At 38.8% G+C, this 24,602-nt stretch overlaps 2 protein-coding genes across 2 annotated transcripts; both read left to right on the top strand.

Moving 5' to 3' along the window:
• Window positions 1–9,203, top strand: LOC105929984. Its single transcript, XM_036136517.1, has 9 exons — window positions 1–218; window positions 308–407; window positions 1,811–1,959; window positions 2,045–2,187; window positions 2,333–2,495; window positions 5,301–5,391; window positions 5,512–5,581; window positions 7,624–7,697; window positions 7,786–9,203. Exons 1-9 carry the CDS (start codon window positions 161–163, stop codon window positions 8,720–8,722), a joined length of 1,785 nt encoding a protein of 594 aa, XP_035992410.1. The 5' UTR covers window positions 1–160; the 3' UTR covers window positions 8,723–9,203.
• A 9,159-nt stretch (window positions 9,204–18,362) lies between these two features.
• On the top strand, window positions 18,363–23,112 carry LOC105929986. Its single transcript, XM_036136516.1, has 9 exons — window positions 18,363–18,715; window positions 18,806–18,905; window positions 18,989–19,137; window positions 19,223–19,365; window positions 19,495–19,657; window positions 20,104–20,197; window positions 20,318–20,387; window positions 21,467–21,540; window positions 21,632–23,112. The coding sequence occupies exons 1-9, from the start codon at window positions 18,655–18,657 to the stop codon at window positions 22,575–22,577; spliced, it is 1,800 nt and encodes a 599-aa protein (XP_035992409.1). The 5' UTR covers window positions 18,363–18,654; the 3' UTR covers window positions 22,578–23,112.
• The last annotated feature ends 1,490 nt before the right edge of the window (window positions 23,113–24,602 follow it).

A 24,602-nucleotide genomic window follows, 5' to 3' on the forward strand; every position in this document is an offset into this window, starting at 1 on the left:
CTGCGCACATCTGGAAGCTGCGTTATGTTTACTCATGAGAAAGAGCACCATGGGACAGTTGCTTTTTGGTTAAGAAGTTAGTTTAAAATCCTGAAAAAAGTTTTTTTTCTTCTTATAAATTAAAATCAATTTTCGACTTTTAGCCGCGTTTGGAGAAAGTATGGCTTTCCATCTGCTTCTTTTTTTGGGATACTTTGCAGCTGCGCAAGCTGGCGTTGGTATGTATGTGCCACAGACAGAGCTGAGAGGTGCCACATTTATCAAAATAAAGTACAAACCAATCTTTTTAATTCAATGTTTCGCGTAGTTCTCAATTGTACCAACGACTATGATAATATATCGTGCCAGCTGTCAGCGAAACGGTGTTTGGAATACGCGGTGGACATCCGCAATGACCAACGCTACGGGTGAGTTGTTTGTTTAAGATTTCCAGTTCACTAAAGTTAGAAAGATATTCATAGATTCGGCTTTTCCGGATCAATAACTCATCGGCGGGGGATTTATTCTACAAAACCGAAACCTCTCCGCAACCACAGCAAGGCAGACAGTGAGCTACAACCGTAGTTTTCTCAAAACGTTACTCCTATCGCGCTGGGAGAATTACATTGGATCCAATGCAGAGCTCGCTCCTCCGCAAATGCTTAGGGACCGTCTGCAAGTTGCAACATCAGAAAAATAATCAGAGAGAAATATTCAAAAGTATCACCAAGGAGAGGTGGATTATTATCAAATTCAGTATCTGATCTCATGTATATCATAACACATTTATTGAATGTGAAAATAATACATTTTTTAAGGAATTTCCCAAAGCCTAAATGGCAAATGGCACCTCTATTTTATTATTAGAATAAGTATAAAATGAGCAATGACTACACTATAGATCATTGTCGTGCCACCAAACTTGTAGAATACATAGATAACCTCATCTAGTTCATACTACAACTCTTACTTTGGGAAGATAGGCCAAACTCTGTTTTTTTTTTTTTACATTTTTTCATTGATATTACAAGCATATAATAGCCAATAAGTACGCTATAGATCATTGTAGTGCCCCCCAAACTTGTAGCACACATAGATAACTTCATCTAGATCATACTACAACTCTTACTTTGGGAAAATGTGCTTAACTTTATTTTTTGATACTTTTTCATTGTTATTACAAGCATATAATAGCCAATAAGTACACTACAGATCACTCTAGATCACATATAACTTGAACATGTTGAATAAACATAACATTGGCTTTATTGATGCAGAAAGGCTTATACCGATTACAACTATATTACAACCAAAGACTATTTAACTTCTCCTTTACGGTTTGCATTATGATCAAACAACGTAACATGAGCATACTGCTTGTTCCTGCAAACTTACACAAAATAAAATCTCACTGAATAATAAAAATCACAATATTTAAGATTCCCATACAGCTCCACCAAAATTCCTATAAACCTGAATACCGCTTTTTGTCTTGTTTCTGGCATGATAATGAGGGAGACTTCCGTGGGAATTGCCTGCTATGAGGTCAACAGAGCTGCAAGGTCCACAAGGTCTGCAAGCTCCACATCACTACAACATGCTCAGTGACAGTCAGCAACTCGTTTTGAGGAAACTACGGTTGTAGCTCACTGTCTGCCTTGCTGTGGTTGTGGAGAGGTGTCTATTTTGTAGAATAAATCATCCGCCGATGAGTTATTGATCCGGAAAAGCCGAATCTGTCAATATCTTTCTAACTTTACTGAAGTTAAGATTTCCAGGATTCTTTTACGCGCATATGCGTGAGATTGTTTTTCCGTTCTGTGCCCCGCAGTGAATACAACTGCTCCTTGAAGCGGTGTAACAGTGAGTTGTGTTGCTGCTCTGTGAAAATCACTTTTGTCCCTGGGGAAAATTACACTGTAGAAACCTTCAACGGAAGCCAAAAAGTGGACACAAAAACGTTCAACCTCTGGGAAAGCTGTATGTAGTTTTCCGAAGCTTTAATGTTCAGCCGCGCAGAGACTGAAAACAGAAAGCTGATGCCTGTTCCCTCTGTCGTTTACAGTAAAGCCCAAAACTCCTACAATTGTCTCAGTGAAAGAATATGAAGGGATCTTTACTGTCAACTGGAGGACAAACATGGGGGCAGATTTTTTTGACCCACTGACCGCTGAAGTGACTGTTTCCAAAAAAGGAGAGCAAGGGAAGGTAGGAACAAAGCCCCAAGAATTGGTATTCAATTCTAAGTCCATTGTGCTTGGTATTTAATTACAGGCGTTGAATTCTTTTGTTTGGCAACCGATAACAACCACATAATTATATTGTGTGTAAACCACGTTCTTCTCCAAACCAGGTTTATGGAAACATCAGACCAGCTACAGTTGAGGGACTGCAGAGTTTTGACATAAATGGTCAAGATTTGGAGCCAGGTACGGGGTACGTGGTCAGCGTGAGGAGCTACACGGACAGGAGTCAGATGTTCAGCGACAGAAGCCAAGAGTGTGAATTCAAAACCTGTAAGTCTTATGTGATTTAATTTCCACTTTACGTCCTTAAAACAGGTCTAAGGAGATGATAGTTAACAACAGTCTAAATTTCACCCTTCTATTAGAAAGGGGACTATTTAAAAGCAAGAAGAAGATCAAGTTGTCAAAAATAAAAAGCGAAAAACAGGTGCTCATTTAAATGTGGGCCTGTCAATAAACTTGTGTCAAATCATCTGGGGCCTCGTTTCTAAAATCTTAGTAGAATCCATACTAAAAACTAAATAAAAACAATGCACCAGCTGTACCTGAACATTTGCTTAGTAGGTTCCACCTCATGTTCTGCCCTCTACACGCCTACGTCAAGCCATAACTAGTTCATGCAAAGCACCTTATGAATGCCAATGTGCGTTTAAACGAATCAGCTGATCAGTGTTATTTCATGCTTACCAATGACAACCATGGAAGAAAGAGCTAAATAACTGTGAATACAATGTGGGAAAGATTTTTTTTATTAAATGTGTAAATCAGAGGTAAAAACACATATCTTGTCTACATTAAATTTACTTCTTAAAAAGTGAATCTCATTGCTGTCTTAAACGTCCAATGACATTTCCACACGCGCTCCATGATGAAGTTCCTGTTGTCTAGAGGAGGCTGTGTGCATCTGGATTGCTGAGTAGGAATTTGGCCAGGATGATAATATTGATTATGTTTTGTTTTATTTATTTTTAGGTCATTTGTCGATTTTATTATCCGTTTATTGTTGTATCATCTGACTGCTGTTTCATTAATTCTGTGTATAGTGCTTTGATTCCGTGGGTGTTTAAAGAGATTGATAAGTCAAGTTGGTATTAAATACTATACACTAACTTTAAAGCACAGTTTTGATTATGATCAGACTCATGCTTCGTGGTGATATGTGAGCCATCAACATGGGCTCACTTTAAACAACTGCAGTTTGTACACCTGCTGGAGTAAAAACTGGGGTTCCTCTGTGGAGCTATTTACAAATACACATATGTGATTCATACATGCACAGGACAATATCCACACACGCACACAAGATCCACACATGTACAGGACAAGATTCAAAAAGGAAGTTCTGATCCATACAATTATATATTGATTTACTAACTACCTCTGCTCTTTAGACTTCACTGCATTTGTGTGTGGATTTTTGAGACTTTCCTGAATCGATACACAAATGCATTTTTTTTTTTTCAACAAAATGATTTGTAACCAGTCAGGAATCTCTCTTGTTTCAGCCAATCACAAGAACGTACACCACATGGGTGATGATTTACTTATAAGACAATCATGAACCTGTTCACAGAGTGCCATTCCTGTATTATGAATGCAGGGTGCATGCAGCTGGTGGAAGTTTGTTTAGACCTCAGGATTCTGGTAACGTCATTGGACTGGTAATTGAAACTTGTGTTTAGCTTGCTAATCCATCTTTTATGATACTTTATTTATTTATTAATTTTAAACAGTTTAATTGTGCAACTATAAAAGTAGCTAGCGAGGTAAGTGCAGCAAGTTACGCTTGCAAGCTACGCTTGGCTTTTCCATGTCATTGTAGAGCTAGCTAGTATCTTTCCATAAAGTTTGAATTATTGTGACTGGAATGACTATTTGACAGCATCTGTCATTTCAAGTCAAGTAACATCTGGATATAACTGAGGCGAGCATGCTGAACTGCAGCAGCTTACTGACAAAAGCAGGGACCATATCTGGGGGTAATTTCTAAACAGTAATACAAATGAAAAGGGGATCAACTCAGGGGTTAGTTACAAAATCATCAGACTATTGTGAAATAAACATTTTATGAGAAAAAAAAAACTATAGTCGTTTGGGTTTTTCAGTAAGGTTTATCTAGAAGCGCTTGCATAGCTTGCTTTCTTAGTGCCAGCATATGCTATAGTTGCACAATTAAACTCATTAAAATCAATAATTAAACAACGTATCATATCAAGTTGATAGCAAGCTAAACATATTACGTTATATATGTTTCACTTACAGCTGCACTGAGGTTGCCAGAATCAATGCTGAAATCTAAACAATCTGAACTCCACCAGCTGCATGTTCCCTGCGCTCATAAGACATGCACTCTGTGAACAGGTTCATGTGAGTGGCTTATAAGTAAATCATCACCCACGTGCCTGTGCAAATTCTTACTTATCCGGTTTCATAGTAACAGCTAAAAGGCTTAAATCGGAGGCAACCGTGAGTCCACTTGGTGTGAGTCCACTCCCACCAAGCAATAACTTCTGACGACCCAGGACAGTGGCAGGTGGGTCACTGATTTGCATCTGACTGAGAATACGCCTAGGAGGATGGGCCTCCAAGTCCTTAAAAACAGCAGTGCACCAACTACAGGTTGCTGAAGTGTGAGACGGCAGAATTGACAAAGACCCCTGGATATGTTTTGAGAAAGAACTGACCGAAAGTCCAGTTGCCTTCGATTTAAGCCTGTTTGCTATCACCCACGAGGAGTGCGTTCTTGTGATTGGCTGAAACAAGGGAGATTTCTGATTGGTTGTAAATCATTCCCTGTAAAGAAAAATGCATTTGTGTATCAAGTCAAGTTAGAGGAGTCTCAAAAATCCGCACATAGATGCAGTGACCTTTAAAGACTGGAGGCAGTTAGTGAATCAATATATAATTGTGTATGGATCATAAATACTTTTGTGACTCTTGTCTCATGCATGTGTAAATCTTGTGTGCAGATCTTGTCCTGTGCATGTGTGAATCACATATGTGTATTTGGAAATACTGAGACTCTTCTAGCGCCATATTTCTCACTCTAACCACTTCTCAATTGTCACTTCTCAGCCCCTTCCAAATTCTTGTGGATTCTGAGAGTCATCATTGCCATTGGTATTGGAATCATCTTGTTGGTCTCTGTTTACTGCTGCGTAGTAAGGTAAGCCATGTTGGTATCACAATATTTGCCTTGTGCCTCTGTGCTCATCACATTCATTTGTTAGCTCAGTATCCTAACCGAATGTAAGCCTACATCTATTTATTCATTTGTATTTTGTAGGGTCAAAAGGAAGTGGTGGGACAGTTATTCAGAACCGAAAAAACTTTTTGTGTTCACCAGGACGCCAGAGGTGAGACTCCAGTTTGGGCTCTTTTATTTTAGCTAATTAGACAAAAAACATTTGAAGTTAAACTTATAGTCAGTGACCTAAATATAGAAATACCCTGGATGATTAATGCTAAAATACTCCCCTTGCTCTCACACCTGTTTGGTTGTTTGTGTGGTGGTTAGTGTTGGGCCGGTTTTACCCACATGCTTTTAAAAAAGACAAGTGAAAATTCAATGGTCGGTACAAGAATTTATAAGGATAATAAATAACATAGAAGATAAATTTCCTCCAAGATTAGAACTAGGCCGTTAGGGCTTGGTTGTCCTTGGGGACAACTGAAGCAGCTGACAATTACTGGGCGGCCAGAAGGACGGCAGTTTCTGTGGGTGCGTAAGCTAAAACTCAGGCTTGGAAGGAATTTGTAGAGACTATGGAGAAAGACTTTCAGTTGGCCTCAAGTTCTGGAAAAACGACTCAGAATAGGGAAACAGGGACCATCCCATGCTGTGTATGCTTTGGGAAGGGAGCCGTGGACCCTGATTGAGGACATTGTCAGGCGGTGGAAGGAGCACTTTTAGGATCTCCTCAACCAGGTCACCATGTCCCCCCTGGGGGAGTCAAAGCCTGAGGAATTAGGAGAATTTAATTGGCAATCCCAATTTTTGGAGATTTTTCCAATTATAGAGGAATCTCACTTCTCAGCCTCCCTGGGAAGGTTTACTCTGGGATGTTGGAGAGGAGGCTAACCCCCAGATTCCACATCCTCCACTCTTGTACTTGTCCGCTCTGTTCCAGACCGCCTCCGTGAGTCCATGAAAAGCAATACCTTCTGCATCCGCAGTTACTCCATTTTGCTCTGCTCTGACTTCCTTGGAGCTTGAGGAGAGCATGTGCTAGAGGTACGAGTTCACGCCATTGAAAAGGGATATAAAGGAGCAGGAAACAAAAACTTTTCATTCATCCAGCGTCCGAGAAGTTCTTTGTTGCTGATTTTACATCGACTCTGCATATTTTTTTACTTCCATCAAGTATGGATGCATACATTGACCACCAATATGTAAGAGATTATGAGATTACAAAGACTGAACTGCAAAGTTGGTTGCCATGGAAATTACAGATAAACTGACTCTGAAGGCAAAGTGTCTGACATACTCACACTGGACAGAATCACTGTTATGAGTTATGTGTCACCAAGGACGTCTGGATCACCGATCTTCTCTACCAATAGGATAAACGGAATGCTTATATCATACTGGGAACGCCCTGAAGGGGTGGACACATGATTGGTATTTAAGGTGACTAACAAGGTTGTCAGGGACGTTGTTATGAGAACATAGTTTGTGTCTGTAAACATTCCTCTGCCTTTTAGATTAAATACGGTCTACATCATCTTATTTCAAGTGCAGTATATCTAATTATCTTATTTTAGGGGTAATAATAATCATTGCATTGGCAAATAATATCATTTACCTGCTCAAATCAAGGACAAATACACAAATTTCAAGAAGATTACTTACTTTATGTTCCGTTTGAGTTCCTCTGTTGATTTGCCTTTCTCCACCAACCCTGAACTGTCCTGGTTGCAACACGTGCCTGCTTGTTACTAGCTTGTGTCTGGTGTAATTTAACTAAATTCAGGGATTACCAGAAATAAAGCTGCATTCAATCTTGTTTTTCAAGTCATTCAGTCTAAAAACTACTGGTGCCTGCAGTATTAAGTCAAATTGCCTTTAGAATGAATGAAATACCACCATTTTAACACATTTGACACATTTGAAACGCAGGTAGAGCTACTAGACGGGGGGAGGGGGTGGGGAGAGGTTAACCTTGACTGTAGTAGATAAATAGCCTAAAGATGTTACCGACTGGGGTTATAAAGAAATCTGACACTGTGCAGGAGGAAAGGCCGTCCTTTTTTGGCAGCTGCTGCAGATCAGGGGTCCACAGTAGGAGTGATAATATTATGTATTTAAGTATAAATTGCAAACTAAAGTTGAACTCTCCTGAGTAATTGAGTTTGAGGGTGCATTATTTTCTATCAAATTAATCTTTACTGTTTTCAGATTTTATGCCCCAGCCAGATCGCAACTTCCCTTGCCCAGGTTAAGGAACTCCTTCCAAGTGACGACAACCAAACGTATGTAGCACTACTTTTTTTTTTTTTTTTTTTTTTTTTTCGTGTGAGATTACATTGACATTTTGAGTAACCCTTTCTATATCTTCAGGCTGAAGATGCTAGATGAACAGAGAGCAGACGCCAGTGGGAGTCAGAACAGCAGTGGAATCGATACAGGCTCATCAGATCATGGTGATGGTCAGACAGAACCTCCTGACCATAAGGCTATAATTAATACTGCTCTCTGTGAAGCCTTAAAGGACTGCATCCCAAAACACCTCCTCTTGCCTGACCCACAACACAAGCTTCTTCCTGTTCACCAGTATCAAAATTGTCCGAGTTTCAAAATGAGTTCTGCATCATCTGGCATAGTCAATCCTAGCTATTTTATGTCTGGTCCTAGCTCCCAGAACACGACTATGGAGCAGAAATCGGCAATCAAACTGCAAGACGATTTAAGCCTTTCATGCAAAAGTGACACTGTGAACTGTCTTGACGAACAAGTACCTGCTTGTCTGTTGTCGGCACAGGAAATTGTTTCAAAGGCGACGCGAGTAGACATGTCTTATCAGCCATGCAAAGTAAATATCAAAGGATCCTCTTATGCAGAAACGGCCAGTTTGTCTTCCACCTCCAGTGACAACATCACATCCGCCTCCTGTGGGCTTGAGTCCAAATTTGGGGCCGGCTTTGACAGATCTGAGGAACCGTCTGCCGACTCAGTAAAGGCGATGCTCACACTCTCAAGCTGTGCGCCTTCAGGGTCAGACCGCCGTGCTGTAATTATAGACGACTACAATCCATGTCCAAGCAAAGTGGTGGAGCCAGATGTTCCGATTTCAGAAAAGCAAAGCAGGGATCATCATCAACGTTTGAATGTGAATCAAGACGAGGGCGTCAACAAGATCCCTCAGCACTGCCGGATTCCAGGTTTCAATAATTGGACCGGTCAATGTCCTTCTGTGATGCAGATACCCTCTTTTCCCACAATGGCTACTGAGATGTCTTTCCCAGTGGTGATTGATAATGACTATAAATGTGTGTAGTTCACTAACTCTGCTTTAAGAGTTTATACTTGAGGATGTGGAAGCTGCAGCAAAGCCGCCCCCCTTTAAGAACCAGTTTTTGTAGCACAGCTAGCTGTTGGCTCTGATCCATGTCATTTTTTTAAGAGCAGCAGAAATTGGCCAAGGTGTTTACAGCATAACTTATGTTTTTATATCTTTTCTTAACCCGCCTGTTCCTGCTAAAGTATAATCAGGGATTTCATGTCCTTTTTACATGAATGGTACTCAGAGGAGATATAAAAATAATATTTACTAAAGAGTATTGAAAATTTTTTAAATATTTTGTTCTGTATTTTCTAGTCTGAGAGTTTTTTTTTCTTTTTAAAGTGCCTTTATTTTCACAGTATTGAATTGTTCTTGGGTCTTTGGTGGTGTAAAATATTGAAATCCCAAGCTTTCTGTAAATATTTATTTATAAATACTTGAATAAAGCAGAGTAAGGTAATGTGTTTCTGTCAAATGGCATGTTCTGCTTGTTCCTTGAATAAATGTCAGCATATTTTTAAAACTGTTTAAAGGCTAAACGATGAGCCTTTTAAAGAAAAACAAACATTACTTAAACCGACTTCTGTGACTGAAATAATCAGTTGTAACACAGCCTGGTCTTTTTAGGGTTAATACGTTTAAAAAAGAGTCCATCTGCATCAGCTATATAATTGGAGGGGACATTTCTTTAGCCTGGCCAGCCAGACTAACTTTTGCTTCTCTTCGATACGGCTGAAGTCAGTTTGCTGAGCAAAGCGAAAGCGAAACTGAGTCTGGCTGGCCAGGGTAACAACTTCATACCACGCTTGAACTGTGGTCAGTTCAAGCGTGGTATGCTGTAAGTATGCTATTTGTACTAAAGCTAAAAAATAACATACTGTTATATTAGTATGGGTGAAGATGGGTTGAGTAGTTGTCAGGCAGTCAGAAGGTTGTAGGTTCAATTTCAGCTTCTCCTGGCCACATGTCAATGTACCTCTGGGCAAGCTGCACAGAGGACACAGCAAAGATGTGGAAGAAGGTGCTTGGGGCCCACCACACCAAAATTAAACCACTTGGCAGAAAGGAAAAACTGTGCGATACAGAAAACTAACAAACAAAACATGATGGTGGCAACATCAGGCTGTGGAAAGGCTTTTCTTTAGCAGTATAGGCAAGTTCGTCAGAGCTGATGAAAGAACGGAGGGAACCACAACCAGGGAAGTCATTAGCCGTGAGCCTTTTTTAGGATGAGTCATTTTTAAAATTCAAAACAAACACAGGTATGTGTCCCACATATCGGCACATTGCTTTGCATAAGTTTTAACCCCTCAAATATATTGGCCTTTTAGCTGATAACCATTGTGCCTGCTGTGGCAACACTAACCTGACTACAGACAAAATTCACTTTTCATTTCATTATTTGTAAGAACAGTCAGCTTGGTACATCATTTTTGGCATGTTGGGACCAGTGCTGTGGACTTGATGACTTGAGTGGTACCAGTGGGGCTGGTGTCCATCGCCAGTGGCCATCGGGTAAGAGGCAGCGTTTCCATCTCACTCATTCCCTTCTAACTTTGCATTTTAAGCCTCACTTTCCATTTAGTGGTCCCCCAACCCACTGAATAAATGCTGTTAGTTGAAGGGGGAGGATCTCTGAGCAGAGACAGCCCCTTCTATTTGTTTTTTTTTAATGGAATAATGGGAGCGGTGAAACACTCTTCCCTTGAATGTTGTAATCCTTTCCAAGGAAAACTATCAGTGAGATTCAGTCAAATGCAAACTGTGTAGCTATGGAGCAGGATTACATTGAGCTGGTAAGGTGCTTTACATTTTTGGAAACGCATAGTCTTTTTGAATACAGTATCCGCTTTGGGTTTTACTTTTATAGGAAAGTTGGCAACACACTCTTCTCCTTCAGCTTCTTTTTTTTTTTTTACATTTTACAAAAGTGCAAGATATCTCTGGTAGCAGACTATTAAGTGCAATGTCATGGGAAAATAATTTGTAAATTTTGTATTTTTATAGTAGACATTTTGTGCATAAGTGGAAGGAAAACAGCCTCAGTTGTGAAAGCATTCATGATGTCAACAGACTGCAGTTCTCTGAAAAGTGTTGCCTAATAAATGAGGCTGTATGCAGCTTCTGTGGTCAGCCTGAGAAACTTTACAGGCCAAAGCCAGAAGATCAACAATCGTAAAAAAGCAGAAATTCCTACCTCTATGTTAATATATAGGATGTCTTTTCTGACCTGTTATTAATTTTATCAGATTTAAATTAAAATAACCAGATATAAAAATAATTTTTTTATTGTAAATTTATCAGGTATTGGAGTTTTTTACCTGTGGTTCAGAGAAGTGAACAGTGAATGAGCAATTACCTGTTTGTCATAGATGTAATTCAGTCGGGTATGTTTAAGGAAACCAGGACACATATTTTAAAAATAGAGGAATATTTTAAAAATAGAGGAATTTACATATTAATATATTTATTTATTTAAGCATATGTATTTTTGGTGCCTTTAAATATTGAAATGTGGTTAAAAAATAGAAACATACATTATAGAGTTGCATTAGACTGAACACAGATAAAGGTTTTTCTTTTTTTGCACAGTTATCTTAACTACTATGCATCAGCTAAACTGATTCTAAATCTTATTAATGTGTTGGGCCTTCAACATCAGCTATTGTGTTAGTGACAAATGTCCGTATAATTTACAACATTGTTTTGTCATGATGTTGAGGACTTTTGGAGTTTTTTTTGTATTGGGTTTCCGTGTTTGTTGGAAATTTGGCTTCTCTTGTATTTTCTTTCAGTTTCATTCATGTTTTTAGGCTTTCTCCTCCTGTTTAACACATTCTGCCACCTTGCAATCTAGCTCATTCAGGTGACCCTCCTGTTGCCTTCGGGTCAAAAAGGCCCAAACTGGAGTTTAAAAGCAGAAACCCTTAATGATATGTTTTCAACTTGAAATTTGATTCATTTTTCTAGACCTACCCCAGCATTGGAAACAGTAAAATGTTACCTTTTATTCACATTTACCAATCAAGCTGTGCAAAAAAAGTTATTATCTTTGGATCATTTGACCCGACAGTCCTTTTGCACTGAAATCCCAATCACATAGTCCATTACACACTGCAAAGATGAGAAAATGCTTTAGTTCTGTCTAAGATTTTGCTAAAGCGCACAAAAACATGTCATGACATGTGGTCTTCTCCTGCAGAATGCATGGCCTGTACACTGCCAGGATTTGGCAGCGAAGGGGGTGGCATTATATAGAAGACTGACTCTGACATAAAAAATAAATTTAGAAATAAGTACAGAAAAATATGCATGCTCCATAAATATATAAGCATAAAACAAATACCGAAAAAATACAGCAAATACATAAATATAAGCAGTTAAATAAATTATACAACGGGACATAAATGTAAATATCTCCTAATTAGTTTAATTATTAAGCGGTTTACATAGACGCAGGTGTTGTGCCAACTTGTTCACCTGACAGAAACTACAGCCCCTGTGCTGGGAGCAGCTTCGGGCTGGAGCTTGTCAGACAAACTCAGACAAGTTGGTGAGTTACAACAGAAAATGGCACTATATTGCTCTCCAGTGGTATCGCACACCATATAACACCATTTTGCCTGATATGAGGACGATCACGTTGGTTTAATTTCTTATTCATCCAGCAAGATGTGAGGTGGAGGATTAGTTTCTATTTTATTTAAATTATAATGGCATGTTGAAATTGTGTTACTCAATATTGAATGTTGAAAGACTAAACCTCCAACTCACGTCTTGCTGATGTATAAGAAATGAGCTTTAACTTAGAATTAGGCAAATATGAGGCAACATTCAGATTTTACCACTAACTTCAGCCTAGTTTGTCCCGCATCACCTGCTGTGCACCACAGGATGCACCAGGCTCTGCATATCCTGCGCTTGACTCTGCTGCTGCAGTGAATGGAGCCGTGTCCTCTGTTGTAATGGGTTCGACACACGGGGAGCGACATCGCTCCCTCTCCATTAATTTCCTATGGAACTTGGACAATGAGGCCACAGTTGCCTGTCTTCCTCCAGCTAAGTGACCGGCAAAATTTGTGCGTGTGCACGTGAAACTCGTACACGTGCACACGCGGGTTTGCGACAAAAGAAAGTTGAACAACTGAGGGGTGCACCTCGGCTGTGCACAATGAGGCAGAAATGCATACAGAAATGGAAAAAAAGAGGCATAAATAAATAGGGATGAAGAAATAAATGGGGTAATAAGCCGACAAAAAATATTAAAAAACAGACAGAAATAAAAAAAAAATGTAAAACAAAAGCAATTAATAAATAAAGTTGACAATTATAATGAAAAATCAATAAATTAGGTAAATATTAAAAATGGAAATAAATATGATAATTAAAAGAGATATTTACATTTATGTCTCATTAAATAACTTATTTGATGCATACATTTATTTATTTGCTGTATTTTGGAGTATTTATGTTATGCTTATATATTTATTGAGCATGTATTTATTTCTGTTTTTATTTCTAGATTTATTTTTGATTATGCCAGAGTCATAGATTTATAGAGGAGGGTGTCTGGAAATGAATTTCATGATCTAAATGTAACAATATTGCTAGTCTTTGATGCTGCTCAGAGCCTATAAAGGTGCTGCAGATGACAGTTCGCTGAACCCTCTCTGCTGCAGCCAAGAGCGTGCGTTTCACTGTTGAACAGGTTCTAGAAAAGATATATTTTTTTCAAATAACCAGCAAGACAACTCTGATTCAGCTGAGGGGGAGATATCTTAAGATGTTGTTTTTGTTTTTGTGCTGCTGTTATGATTCAGTAGCACAAAAATTACTTTATGAGATGAATACAAATGCATTAAAATCTACTTGCTGCACATTTCTACTACTTTAGCCTACAGAAATACTGTAGAAATATTGCTCACCCCCAACAAAAATAATCCACTAAACAGTGTCATAGAAGCGTTTGGTATCTCTTGAAAAAAATGCAGCCCTTCTGCTGTGAAGAGGGAAAATTCAGGCATTCACTCAATTTGTGGTGAATGGAAAGTTGTTCTTTCAGGCAAAATAGATTTGTTTTTTTAAATTAAATCACACTGCTGCATACTGAGGGTTTAGTGAAGCCTCCATTTTGACCCGGAGAACGTGGGGTGTATACAGATTATGAGGACCGCAGGTGGGTTAGCCTGTTACAGCTCAAGTCACCTGTTTTCCCCACTACTTAAACTCTTGTTGTATTTGTCTTATCGCTGGATTTCTTCTGTTCGTGCCTTGCCTGCCTTTGTGTTTGCCCTTGTTTTTACATGCCTCATATGCCTTGTGTCTGCTCTGTAAGTTTTGCTTTTCGGTAATTAAATAATTCAGTTCACCGGGCTGCCTGCTTGTCTGCAGGTTGGTCTCACTACAACCCCACAGACCATAATACATTACTTTTTTTTTCTTTCTTTCAGTAATCATGTTGAGTTTTTGTTGTTCTGTGTGTGATTTACTTATAGTAACATTCAGAAAATGTGTTTTTGAACTGATAGAATATTTACCATGACAGATAATAAATAAAATATGATAAGTGTTTAAAAATAATTTTGATTGAAAATAACTAAAATGATCAGTTCTATGATTTCATGAAGTTGTTGCCGAGCTGTTTTGCAGCTCTATTTTGCATAAACTTTCTTCTCTATTTCAACGAGACACTACGTCTGAGAGGAACAAATCCAAACTAACAATTCTAAGCAGCATCTGTAATCGCAATGGCGGTAATATGTATAGCTTTGTTATTTGCTGGACTAAATATGTTGGTAGGACCGAAAATGTGTTGAAATATTATCTCCTAGGTAAAATAACATTGGTGCATTTCTAGACTGAGACTTGCCAGCAGTATGCGGTTAACCTGTCAGATGATGTAACAAAGTAAACACTGCAGCACCAACGTCTTCCTTAAACACTCTGCCAGTAATTGAAAAGTGCTAAGAAACAACACACACTTCTTATGCATTACTTCCAGTGAAATTCAGAAGTACAACACACGAGGTCACATATCCGCCTGCTCTATCAAACCACAACAAAATGTTTAGTTATTGGCCCACACAGTCAGTGAGAGAAACCCAAAGGCCGATGCTAAATATTGGCAATGAATCCTTGAGATCAACTTTCACAAACATCACAAAAAATACATTTTACTCATCTGAAGAATAAAGCCAGAATAAAGACTTTACTTGTATAACTTGTAGTATAGATTTTTACAACGCTCTGCTTCATGATCTTCATAAATAAAAGACAACAAACCATAGCTCCACTGCAGCTACTTCATCTTTAATCTCCAAGAATGCTGTCAGGGATCAGGAGGCGAGTTCACCAATCTTAAATTCTCTGCTCTGGCTACCTGTCCATTGTAGAGTTGATTTTAAGTCACTCTAGCCATTAAAACCTCTCAATGGTCTTAGTCCGCCCAATTTATCAGATCTTTGTTTTGAAAGAAATTTTTAATTAAGGTTGAAGGATGGGTCAATTGTGTTATCATTTGCCCTGAAATTTAATTTTTTATTTAATTTATTGCATGTTTAATGTATTGTAAGTACTATATTTTAATTATTGCAGAGCTCATGGCACTTGCCCCAGAGACTACAACTGGGGCATGTTTACAGAAATGCCTTTAGTGTGCAAATAAACAAATACATGACTGACATGAGGTTTCTTCTCCTATTTACAGCCGTCAGCTTCCTGAAGATCTAAGGGCAGGGGAGAGATTGGATGAAAAGAAAGACAAACAAGAAAAACCTGACAAAACTATTCAGTCTGGGCTGAGGTTTATACTTGTTTATCATCCCTTTTTGGTTTATGTATTTTTTTTCTCAATGTTACATACATTTCTATTATCTGTTATTTTTATTGCTGTTTCAGTCATTAATAATAATGGCAAGTGCTGTCATACTGGAATAACACAGAGCGTTGTTCATTACTATTCCGGATTCCATTGCATTCTGTTTGTTTTTGCATGTTTACTGTGTGGGGATTTAGCATTAAAGTATTTATTTTATCATTTAAAAATGTAAATGCATCTCCCGTGTTTTCTTGCAAATCTACATGACAGCATTGCCCCAGTTCCTCATATTTGATAGATTTTTTCTCACTTTTCCTAATCATTTATAATTGTCACTATAATTGTTTTATGTGTGTGTTTACTTGTTTTGATCAGTTTTAAGGTGTGCCACTGTAATGCTTAAAAGTGTGACCTTCCATCTTTAACCTCCTATGAAACATTTAGTTTTACACCTGACTATCAAATGTGCTCTGAACATAAAGTTTGATAGATTGGTTGACATCTTGCATTTGCATTAGCTGGATTGTTGTTGAATACAAACTCTGTCCACTGCTGTCGTCACTCGCCTGGATGTTCGTTTAATTTACATGAATGGAAATATCGAAATCCTCTGACCTGCTTTCCAACTTATCAAAATGTTATGAAACTATTTAACCTTTTTAGTCTGGCAGTCGTGTCCAGAAGTCTGTCCTGCCACAGGTCACAAAGACCTTCAGTACTGGCAGACTAGTTAAAACCTTCCCACCTTCAGGGTGGGAACCATTTCTTTGTTGAGTTGAGGAATTCAGTGAAAACTGGAAGTGAAGATAAGACCAAGTTGAAATGATTCCTGTCGTCAACTCTGGACTGCACAAGACCATCGACAGACACACAATCTACTATGCACACACACACACTGATGTCTAAAGGGCAATTTAGACAGATGATTTAACAGTTGTGGACTGTTGGAGTACCCAGAGAAAGCCCACACCTGCAGAGGGAGAACATGCTGAACTTCATGTAGAAAGACACCCCACCAGGGCTCAAACCAACTGCATCACCATGGAGCCGTTTGGTTACCAAATAAAAGACTAGGCATTAGAATAAGATATAAGTTAATGGGAGAATATGTATGTTGATTGTTTATCTGATCCAAAGTCAGATCAAAGCATGGCTATCACGCCTGCTGAATGTGCTCTTGTGTCTATCAAACTGGCTCTGGATCTGCGCCAAAGATGGGTAGAAAAAAAGCATTCTTGTTTTGAAAATTGCTGGGGCTGCCACTTCTATACAACGGCTGCGAGTTGGGGTGCATGGGCTTCTGGTGCAATTTTGATTAGTCGGATTACAAACTGTGCGTTACTCTGACAAAATAGACTGCTTTATTTTACTTACCCGTTCAACCATAAACTGACAATGTGTCAACAACAAAAAAAAAAGCAGGGGAAAAAATGATTATTTGCGTAGACGCGGCACCGCAGCTGCGTAATTACGCGCTGTCAATCCATGCACAATTGTGCGACATGGATGAACATTCAGTCTCGGTCTGTCAGCATGCCGCGCTCGTTAGTCGAACGGGGCTGCAGTAAATAGACACAGCTCAATTCAGAGCGGCTGTGGAGCCTGGGTGCGTCTGTGCGCACATAAAAGTGGTGGCGTAACTCAGTCTGAAGTTATCAGTAAAATCTGAATGCTGATCCAGAATGGGCTGATTGTAAATTACGGCTAATCACTTATAGAAAAGTATTTAAAAAAATCATTATGGTTACAAGATGACAATAAAAACTATTATTTTTTATATTCACTCAGCAAGTATTAGGTGGAAGTAATAAGCATTAGCAGGGTCCTCTGAGGAACAGAATAGAGGGACTCCTGATATGGGTAGACCTAACAGCTCTGGCTATGATAGAAAACAATAGCAATCCTTTCTGGGAGCTTCTAGCTTTGCATCAAGATGTAAAAAAAAAGTATATGGTGTATTAAATGGTTCGATGAAATCCAATGCATCTATTCCTGGGGTAGCTAAAAACATTAAAAGGTGATTTAGATCACTACATTACTTTTCATTCTGGCTGCTAGTCCAATTTTCTGCTGACAGAAAAATATTTTGCGCAATAAACTGAAATAATACAACACATCTACACAGTAAGTTCAAAAGTGAGCCTCCCGCTTCTCTACCACATTTGCTGTCCTGTTTCAAAACATACAGCTCTGGGTTGTTCAAAGGTGCAGTAATAAAAAGAAATGAACCATAGCAATTGATCACAAGTGCAAAGAAAGAACTATCACAAATTAATGAATTCCTCTATTTTTAAAACAATATGTGTAATATTCTATAAACAAATAAAACAAAGACACAGTTTTATTCAAAATAAAATACAGATACCCTTATATTTATGCAGCATTAGTAACGGAAATATGAATACCAAAACAAAAGATGAGGGTCTAAGGAAGGTCCAGGACGATGTTCTATCATATTTTCCACTCTGGTAAAGATGTTTTCTGTGGTTTGTTTGAACTTAGTTGCCGCTTGTTCATATTTGTTGAATAATTAAAAGCAGTTAGTTAGTAGTCAGTATTCACATTTTTTTTACCAATTATAGGCTGGATCAGTAAATCCTTCATGTATATATTGCTAGTAACCTATTTGCTGCGTCGAATTTCACTGGAATTTGCCCAATTGCCCCATAACTCATAATTATCTGGTGCCGCCACTGCTTCTATAATGCAATTGCACTCCTTTTTTTTTTTTTTTTGGAGATATTTCCTTATTTCGTTGTAAAACCGCGGCTGAAGTAGGAGGGTAGTCGTTTAATACTCGACCATGCTCTATCTCTCTGTCTGCTCTTCAGACAAAACGGGAGTGGCGGGACGCTCTTCCTCTGTGTGCGTGCCGCAACACATCCAGGAACAGTTTTCCACCCGCAGTCAGGAAGTCTCGCCAGAACAGAAACTGCGCACTTCTGGCAACTGCGTTCACGGATGTTTTCTCTCGACAAAGAACACCATGGAACTTCGCGTTTTGGTTAAGAAGTTGCCGTAAAATACTGGAAAGTTTTTTTTTTCTTTCTTTCTCATTTTTAATGTTGTACTTTTCGACTTTTACTTTTGGCCTCGTTTGGGAGAAAGTATGGCTTCTTTCCAGCTGCTTCTTTTCTTGGGATACTTTGCGGCTGCGCGAGCTGGCGTTGGTATGTATGTGCCTACAGACAGAGCTGATAGGTAACACATTTAGGGAAATAAAGTACAAATCAACCTTTTTAATTCAACGTTTCGCGCAGTTCTCAATTGTACCAACGACTATGAGAAGATATCATGCCAGCTGTCGGCGAAACAGTGCTCGAAATACGCGGTGAACATCCGGAATGACCAAGGCTACGGGTGAGTTGTTTGTGTAAGATTTCCAGGTTATTACTTTTACGCGCATATGCGTGAGCTTGTTTTTCCCATTTTGTGCTTCGCAGTGAATACAACTGCTCCTTGAAGCGGTGTAACAGTGAGTTGTGTTGCTGCTCTGTGAAAATCTTTCCTGTCGCGGGGGAAACTTACACTGTAGAAACCTTCAACGGAAGCCAAAAAGTGGACACAAAAACGCTCGACCTCTGGGAAAGCTGTATGTAATTTTCCGAAGCTTTAATGTTCAGCCGCGCAGAGACTGAAAGCAGAAAGCTGACGCCTGTTTTCTCTGTCGTTTACAGTTAAGCCCAAAACTCCTACAATTGTCTCGGTGAAAGAATATGAAGGGATCTTTACTGTCAACTGGAAGACAAACATGGGGCCATATTTTGTTGGCACACTGACCGCTGAAGTGACTGTTTCCAAAAAAGGAGAGCAAGGGAAGGTAGGAACAAAGCCCCAATAATTGGTATTCAATTCTAAGTCCATTGTGCTTGGTATTTAATTACAGGCGTTGGATTATTCATAACCACATAATTATTTTGTGTGTAAAACACGTTCTTCTCCAAACCAGGTTTATGGAAACATCAGACCAGCTACAGTTGAGGGACTGCAGAGCTTTGACATAAATGGTCAAGATTTGGAGCCAGGTACGGCGTACGTGGTCAGCGTGAGGAGCTACACGGACTGGAGTCAGATGTTCAGCGACAGAAGCCAAGAGTGTGAATTCAAAACCCGTACGTCTTATGTGATCAAATTTACATGAAGCAGGTGTCTCCTTAACTTTTCTGCGCTAAGGCCCGTTTTAACAGTAGACTAAACTTTGCCGTTTTATTAAAAAGGGGATAGATTAATTTAAAAAAACCCGCTAGATTAATTGATTACTTAAAAATAATGGCTGTCTGCAGCCCCAACTGGTTTTATTATCTGTTTATTATTGTGTCATCTGGCTGCTGTTGGATTAATTCTGTGTACAGCACTGTGGTTCTATGGGTGTTTAAAGAGACGTGTACAAGAAGCTGGTATTGAATACCGTAAACTGTAACTTTAAAGCACAGTTTTGATTATCATCAGAATCATGGTCGCTGGTGATATGTGAGCCATAAACATGGGCCTTAAAGTCTCTGCTGGTGTACAAACTGGGGTTTCTCACTCTAACCACTTCTCAATTGTCACTTCTCAGCTCCCTCCAAAAGCTATTGGATTTTAGGAATCATCATTGCCATTAGCGCATTTGGAATCATCTTGTTTGTCTCAGTTTACAGCTGCGTAGTAAGGTGAGCCATGTTGTTAACCCAATAGTTGACTTGTGCCTCTATGCTCGTCACAGTCACTTGTTAGCTGAGTATCCTAATCGAATTTAAGCCCGCATTTATTTGTTCTTCTGTATTTTGTAGGGTGAAAAGGAAGTGGTGGGACAGTTATTCAGAACCGAAAAAGCTTGTTGTGCCCACCAGGACGCCAGAGGTGAGACTCAAGTTTGGGCTCTTTTATTTTAGTTAAATGGACAGAAAACATTTGAAATTATCGTCCGTGACCTTTATACAGAAAAGGTCTGGATGATTAATCCAAAAAAATTCTCCTTTCTCACACATGTTTCATTGTCTGTGTCATGGCTAGGGTTGGGCTGGTGTTAGACACACGTGGATTTAAAAAAAAACGTGATAGCCCAATGGTCTGTACGCGAGAATTTAAAGGGAAAATATCTAACATTATATAGTCACATTTAGAACATAAGCAATTATTTCTACTGCTGCTATCCGAATATTACACCTGTTTTTTTTGTTGTTTTTTTACAATCATGATAATGGTATCTAGCATTTATTTACATTAGGTTATAATTTAACTGTAGTTTTAAGGTGGTTACTGCATAAAATGTTTTACCTTTTGCTGTTTTGCTTTCTATAGAAAAACAAATGGTTAGCAGCTGTTTCATTAGTCAGGCTATCTGCTTGGCTAGACCCTGCAGTAGACGTGCCACTCGACATTTGTGACTGGAAATATTTAGAAACCGCCTGATTTGCTTTTGCTGTGAGGAATGGAAAAACTATAATCGGTCTACAATTAGCAAGCTAATTGGCAGTGAGCAGCACAAAGTGGAGGAGGGCAAAGGTGTGTCCTTATATTCTCCATGCAACAAGATTTAAACTGTACAGAGGAAGATTTTAGTTTTAAAACCTTGATATAACTTGATACTGGCATTGGGTTACTCTGAGTTCCCTGGTCGGGTTGTTTCTTTACCAACGCCGTGCCGTCCCGGCTGCAACACAGATGCATGCTTGTCTGTTACAAGTTTGTGCCTGGTGGCACACAATTCAGGGGTTCACAAAATAAAGATGTGCACATTCTTGCTTTGCAAGTAATTCACCCTGCAGCATTAAGTGAAGTTGCAGTTAGAATGAATAACATACCATGGTTTTAACTCAGGTAATTCATTGGAATAAATATTACGGACTACCTTTGAAGTTTCCTGCATATATGAGTTTTAAAGTAGATTTTCCTTTCTAATACAGTGGTTTCTGATTTAATACCATTTCTGCTTTCAGATTTTAAACCCTAAGCAGATCGCCACTTCATTTGTCCAGGTCAAAGAACCCCTTCCAAGCCACGAAGACCAAATGTATGTATGGGAAAGATCTTTAGAAAGATTTTTTTTTTTTTTTTTTGGGAGATTACATTGACAGTTTGAGTAACCCTTTCTATGTGTTTAGGTTGAAGATACTTAAACAGATGAGAGCAGATGCCATTATGGGTCAGAACAGCAGTGGAATCAACACAGGTTCTTCAGTTCCTTGTTATGGCCAGACAGAACCTCCTGACATAAAGGCTATCACTGAAAAAGCTGTCTGTGAAGCCTTAAAAGCCTTCTTCCCAAATCCCATCCTCGGGCCTGGCCCACAACACGACTTTCCTCCTGTTCACCGGGATCACCATGGGTCCAGTCTCATTGCAAACGAAACAAGTTCTGGATCGTCTGGCATAGTCAATCCTAGCTATTTTAGGTCTGCTCCCAGCTCCCCGATTGAGACTACGGAGCACAACCCTACGTTCAACCAGCAAGATAATTTACCCCTTTCATGCAAAAGCAACACGGTGAACTGCACTAACCAAGATGTATCCGCTTTTCTGTTGTCTGCACAGAAAGCTGTTTCACCGGCAATGCAAGTAGACATGTCTTATCAGCCATGCAAAGTACAACCCAAAAGATCCTCTTATGCAGAAACGGCCAGTTTGTCTTCCACCTCCAGTGGCAACATCACATCCGCCTCCTGTGGGCTTGAGTCCAAATTGGGGGCCGGCTTTGACAGATCTGGTGAATGGTCTGCCGACTCAGTAAAGGCGATGCTCACACTCTCAAGCTGGGCGCCTTCAGGGTCAGACCGCTGTGCTGTAATTATAGACGACTACAATCCATGTCCAAGCAAAGTGGTGGAGCCAGATGTTCCGATTTCAGAAAAGCAAAGCAGGGATCATCATCAACGTGTGAATGTGAATCAAGACGAGAGCGTCAACAAGATCCCTCAGCACTGCCGGATTCCAGGTTTCAATAATTGGACCGGTCAATGTCCTTCTGTGATTCAGATACCCTCTTTTCCCACAATGTCTACTGAGATGTCTTTCCCAGTGGTGATTGATAATGACTATAAATGTGTGTAGTTCACTAACTCTGCTTTAAGAGTTTATACTTGAGGATGTGGAAGCTGCAGCAAAGCCGCCCCCCTTTAAGAACCAGTTTTTGTAGCACAGCTAGCTGTTGGCTCTGATCCATGTCATTTTTTTTAAGAGCAGCAGAAATTGGCTAAGGTGTTTACAGCATAACTGATTTTTCTTTTCTTTTCCAACCCCTCTCTCGCTGCTAAATAGTATCATCACGTATTTCATGTCCTCTTTGGCTGAATAGCATTTGGAGGAGATTGAAATAAGATTAACTAAAGAGTATTACAACTGTTGAAAAAAAAATAACATTTCTTTATTTTCTGGTCCAAGAATATTTTTAAAAGTGGCTTTATTTTTAGTTTTGAATTGTTTTTGCTTTTTTTGTGATCTATCTTGTTGTATGTTTTTTTTTTTTTTTTTTTTTGTAAATATTTCAATAAAGCAGAGTAAGGTAATGTGTTTCTGTCAGATGTCATGTTCTGTGCTCTGCTTGTTCCTTAAATAAATGTCAGCATATTAAAATTGTTTAAAAGGCTAAACAACGAGCCTTTTGAAGAAACAAAACAGTCACTTAAACTGACTTGTGTGAGGGAAACAACCAGTTATAACACAGTCCGGTCTGTTCAGGGTTAAGAAATTACTTCCTCATTGCTGTTCTCTGGAGTTGGTGACTCATTTCCACAGAAATGTGCATCACAATCCACCCGGGTGTTTTGCTTACCACAACAAATGGAGAAGCGAAGTTGCTTAATGATAAGGCTAAAGAGGGACTACGGTCTACTGACCAACAGTAAAAGCAAGGTACTGCCTTTCCTTTGCTGAAAATGGTTAATGTAAAACCATAATCTTTTAACAATATATTTTCAAAATGAGCCAAATAGAACATTCAAAAGGAACCTCTCGTTCACTGACTGTTTTTTCTAATATATTGTATGATTGTCAGAGGAATTTCCATAAGTTTTGATCGATCAGTGAGTATAACAGTAAAATTATGTCTAAAAATACAAATGATAATTTGCCCATGTGTGTATGGCAGCTGGTCAGACGTCATCAATTCAGTTTTATTTATATAGCACCAATTCACAACACGTCATCTCAATGCACTTTACAAAGTCAAATTCAATCAAATAATGCAGTCGTGTTTTAAAATATTTTAAAGGGGGAAAAGTCAATGATTCAAATGAACGAGAATTAAACGAGCAAATTGCAATTAGCTAAAAGACAGAAAAAAAAAAAAATTATTTTTTTCATACTTTTTTTACAAGCATAATGAAGAAGATATAAGCAGAAAAATGTAAAACTAATTGAAATCTATAAAACAATAAAGAAACCTTCAGTTTTTATTCATTATTTTTTTATGTTGAAACAGTTAACAGCTTTGAGGGATTTCTAAAAAAAAAAATATTCAATCTTGGGTAGCACCAGCAGATTACCATTGCATACATTCATTGATGTAGGTGGAAAATACCTGGTAATAATATCACTAAGTTTTGGGTCAAAAACATTTGTATTTATCAGTTTACAAAGCTATATGAAACCAATGGAAGGATTTTTGAATGTGCACTCTTCCTGGGGAGTGTTTTTTTTTTTTTTTTACTCTCAGTTTTACAAAGCACATTTCAAACCTTGGCGATATTGCAATGGTTATAAATGCTAGATTACCGACGTGGCACTTAAAAGTAAGCTCATTGTAAAGGTCACTGTGACTCCAAGGTTTCTGACCCCAAAGCATACTTAAATACCACAGAGTAACTTTTTTATATATCACATTTCAAACAATAAATATCTCACTTTTGACTTTGTAACAAATTCAACACATTCACATGTTTCTGTCATCTGTCCCATCAAGCAAATAGGAGGATTTTTATGGGCATCATCTTGCACCAAATTAAGAAAGAAAAAGATGGCAGAGATTGTACAGTGTGTCTTTCAGACCCTGAAACTTTAGAGCACCTGTTCCTCCACTGCCCAAGCTTCTCCTGCTTCTGGGAGAGGATTGGACACACCATGGAGAGCTTCCATGGG

This window comes from Fundulus heteroclitus, chromosome 4 (genome assembly GCF_011125445.2).
Source record: "Fundulus heteroclitus isolate FHET01 chromosome 4, MU-UCD_Fhet_4.1, whole genome shotgun sequence".
NCBI lineage: Eukaryota > Metazoa > Chordata > Actinopteri > Cyprinodontiformes > Fundulidae > Fundulus > Fundulus heteroclitus.

What these genes read in the sequence shown, in the direction of transcription:
- LOC105929984 (XM_036136517.1), top strand. Translation starts at nt 161, where the DNA reads ATGGCTTTCCATCTGCTTCTTTTTTTGGGATACTTTGCAGCTGCGCAA. An exon ending in GTTTACTGCTGCGTAGTAAG is followed by an intron (nt 5,392 to 5,511) that starts GTAAGCCATGTT and finishes TGTATTTTGTAG; the next exon opens with GGTCAAAAGGAAGTGGTGGG. An exon ending in CCAAGTGACGACAACCAAAC is followed by an intron (nt 7,698 to 7,785) that starts GTATGTAGCACT and finishes CTATATCTTCAG; the next exon opens with GCTGAAGATGCTAGATGAAC.
- LOC105929986 (XM_036136516.1), top strand. Translation starts at nt 18,655, where the DNA reads ATGGCTTCTTTCCAGCTGCTTCTTTTCTTGGGATACTTTGCGGCTGCG. An exon ending in GGCTGCGCGAGCTGGCGTTG is followed by an intron (nt 18,716 to 18,805) that starts GTATGTATGTGC and finishes CGTTTCGCGCAG; the next exon opens with TTCTCAATTGTACCAACGAC. An exon ending in AGAGTGTGAATTCAAAACCC is followed by an intron (nt 19,658 to 20,103) that starts GTACGTCTTATG and finishes GTCACTTCTCAG; the next exon opens with CTCCCTCCAAAAGCTATTGG.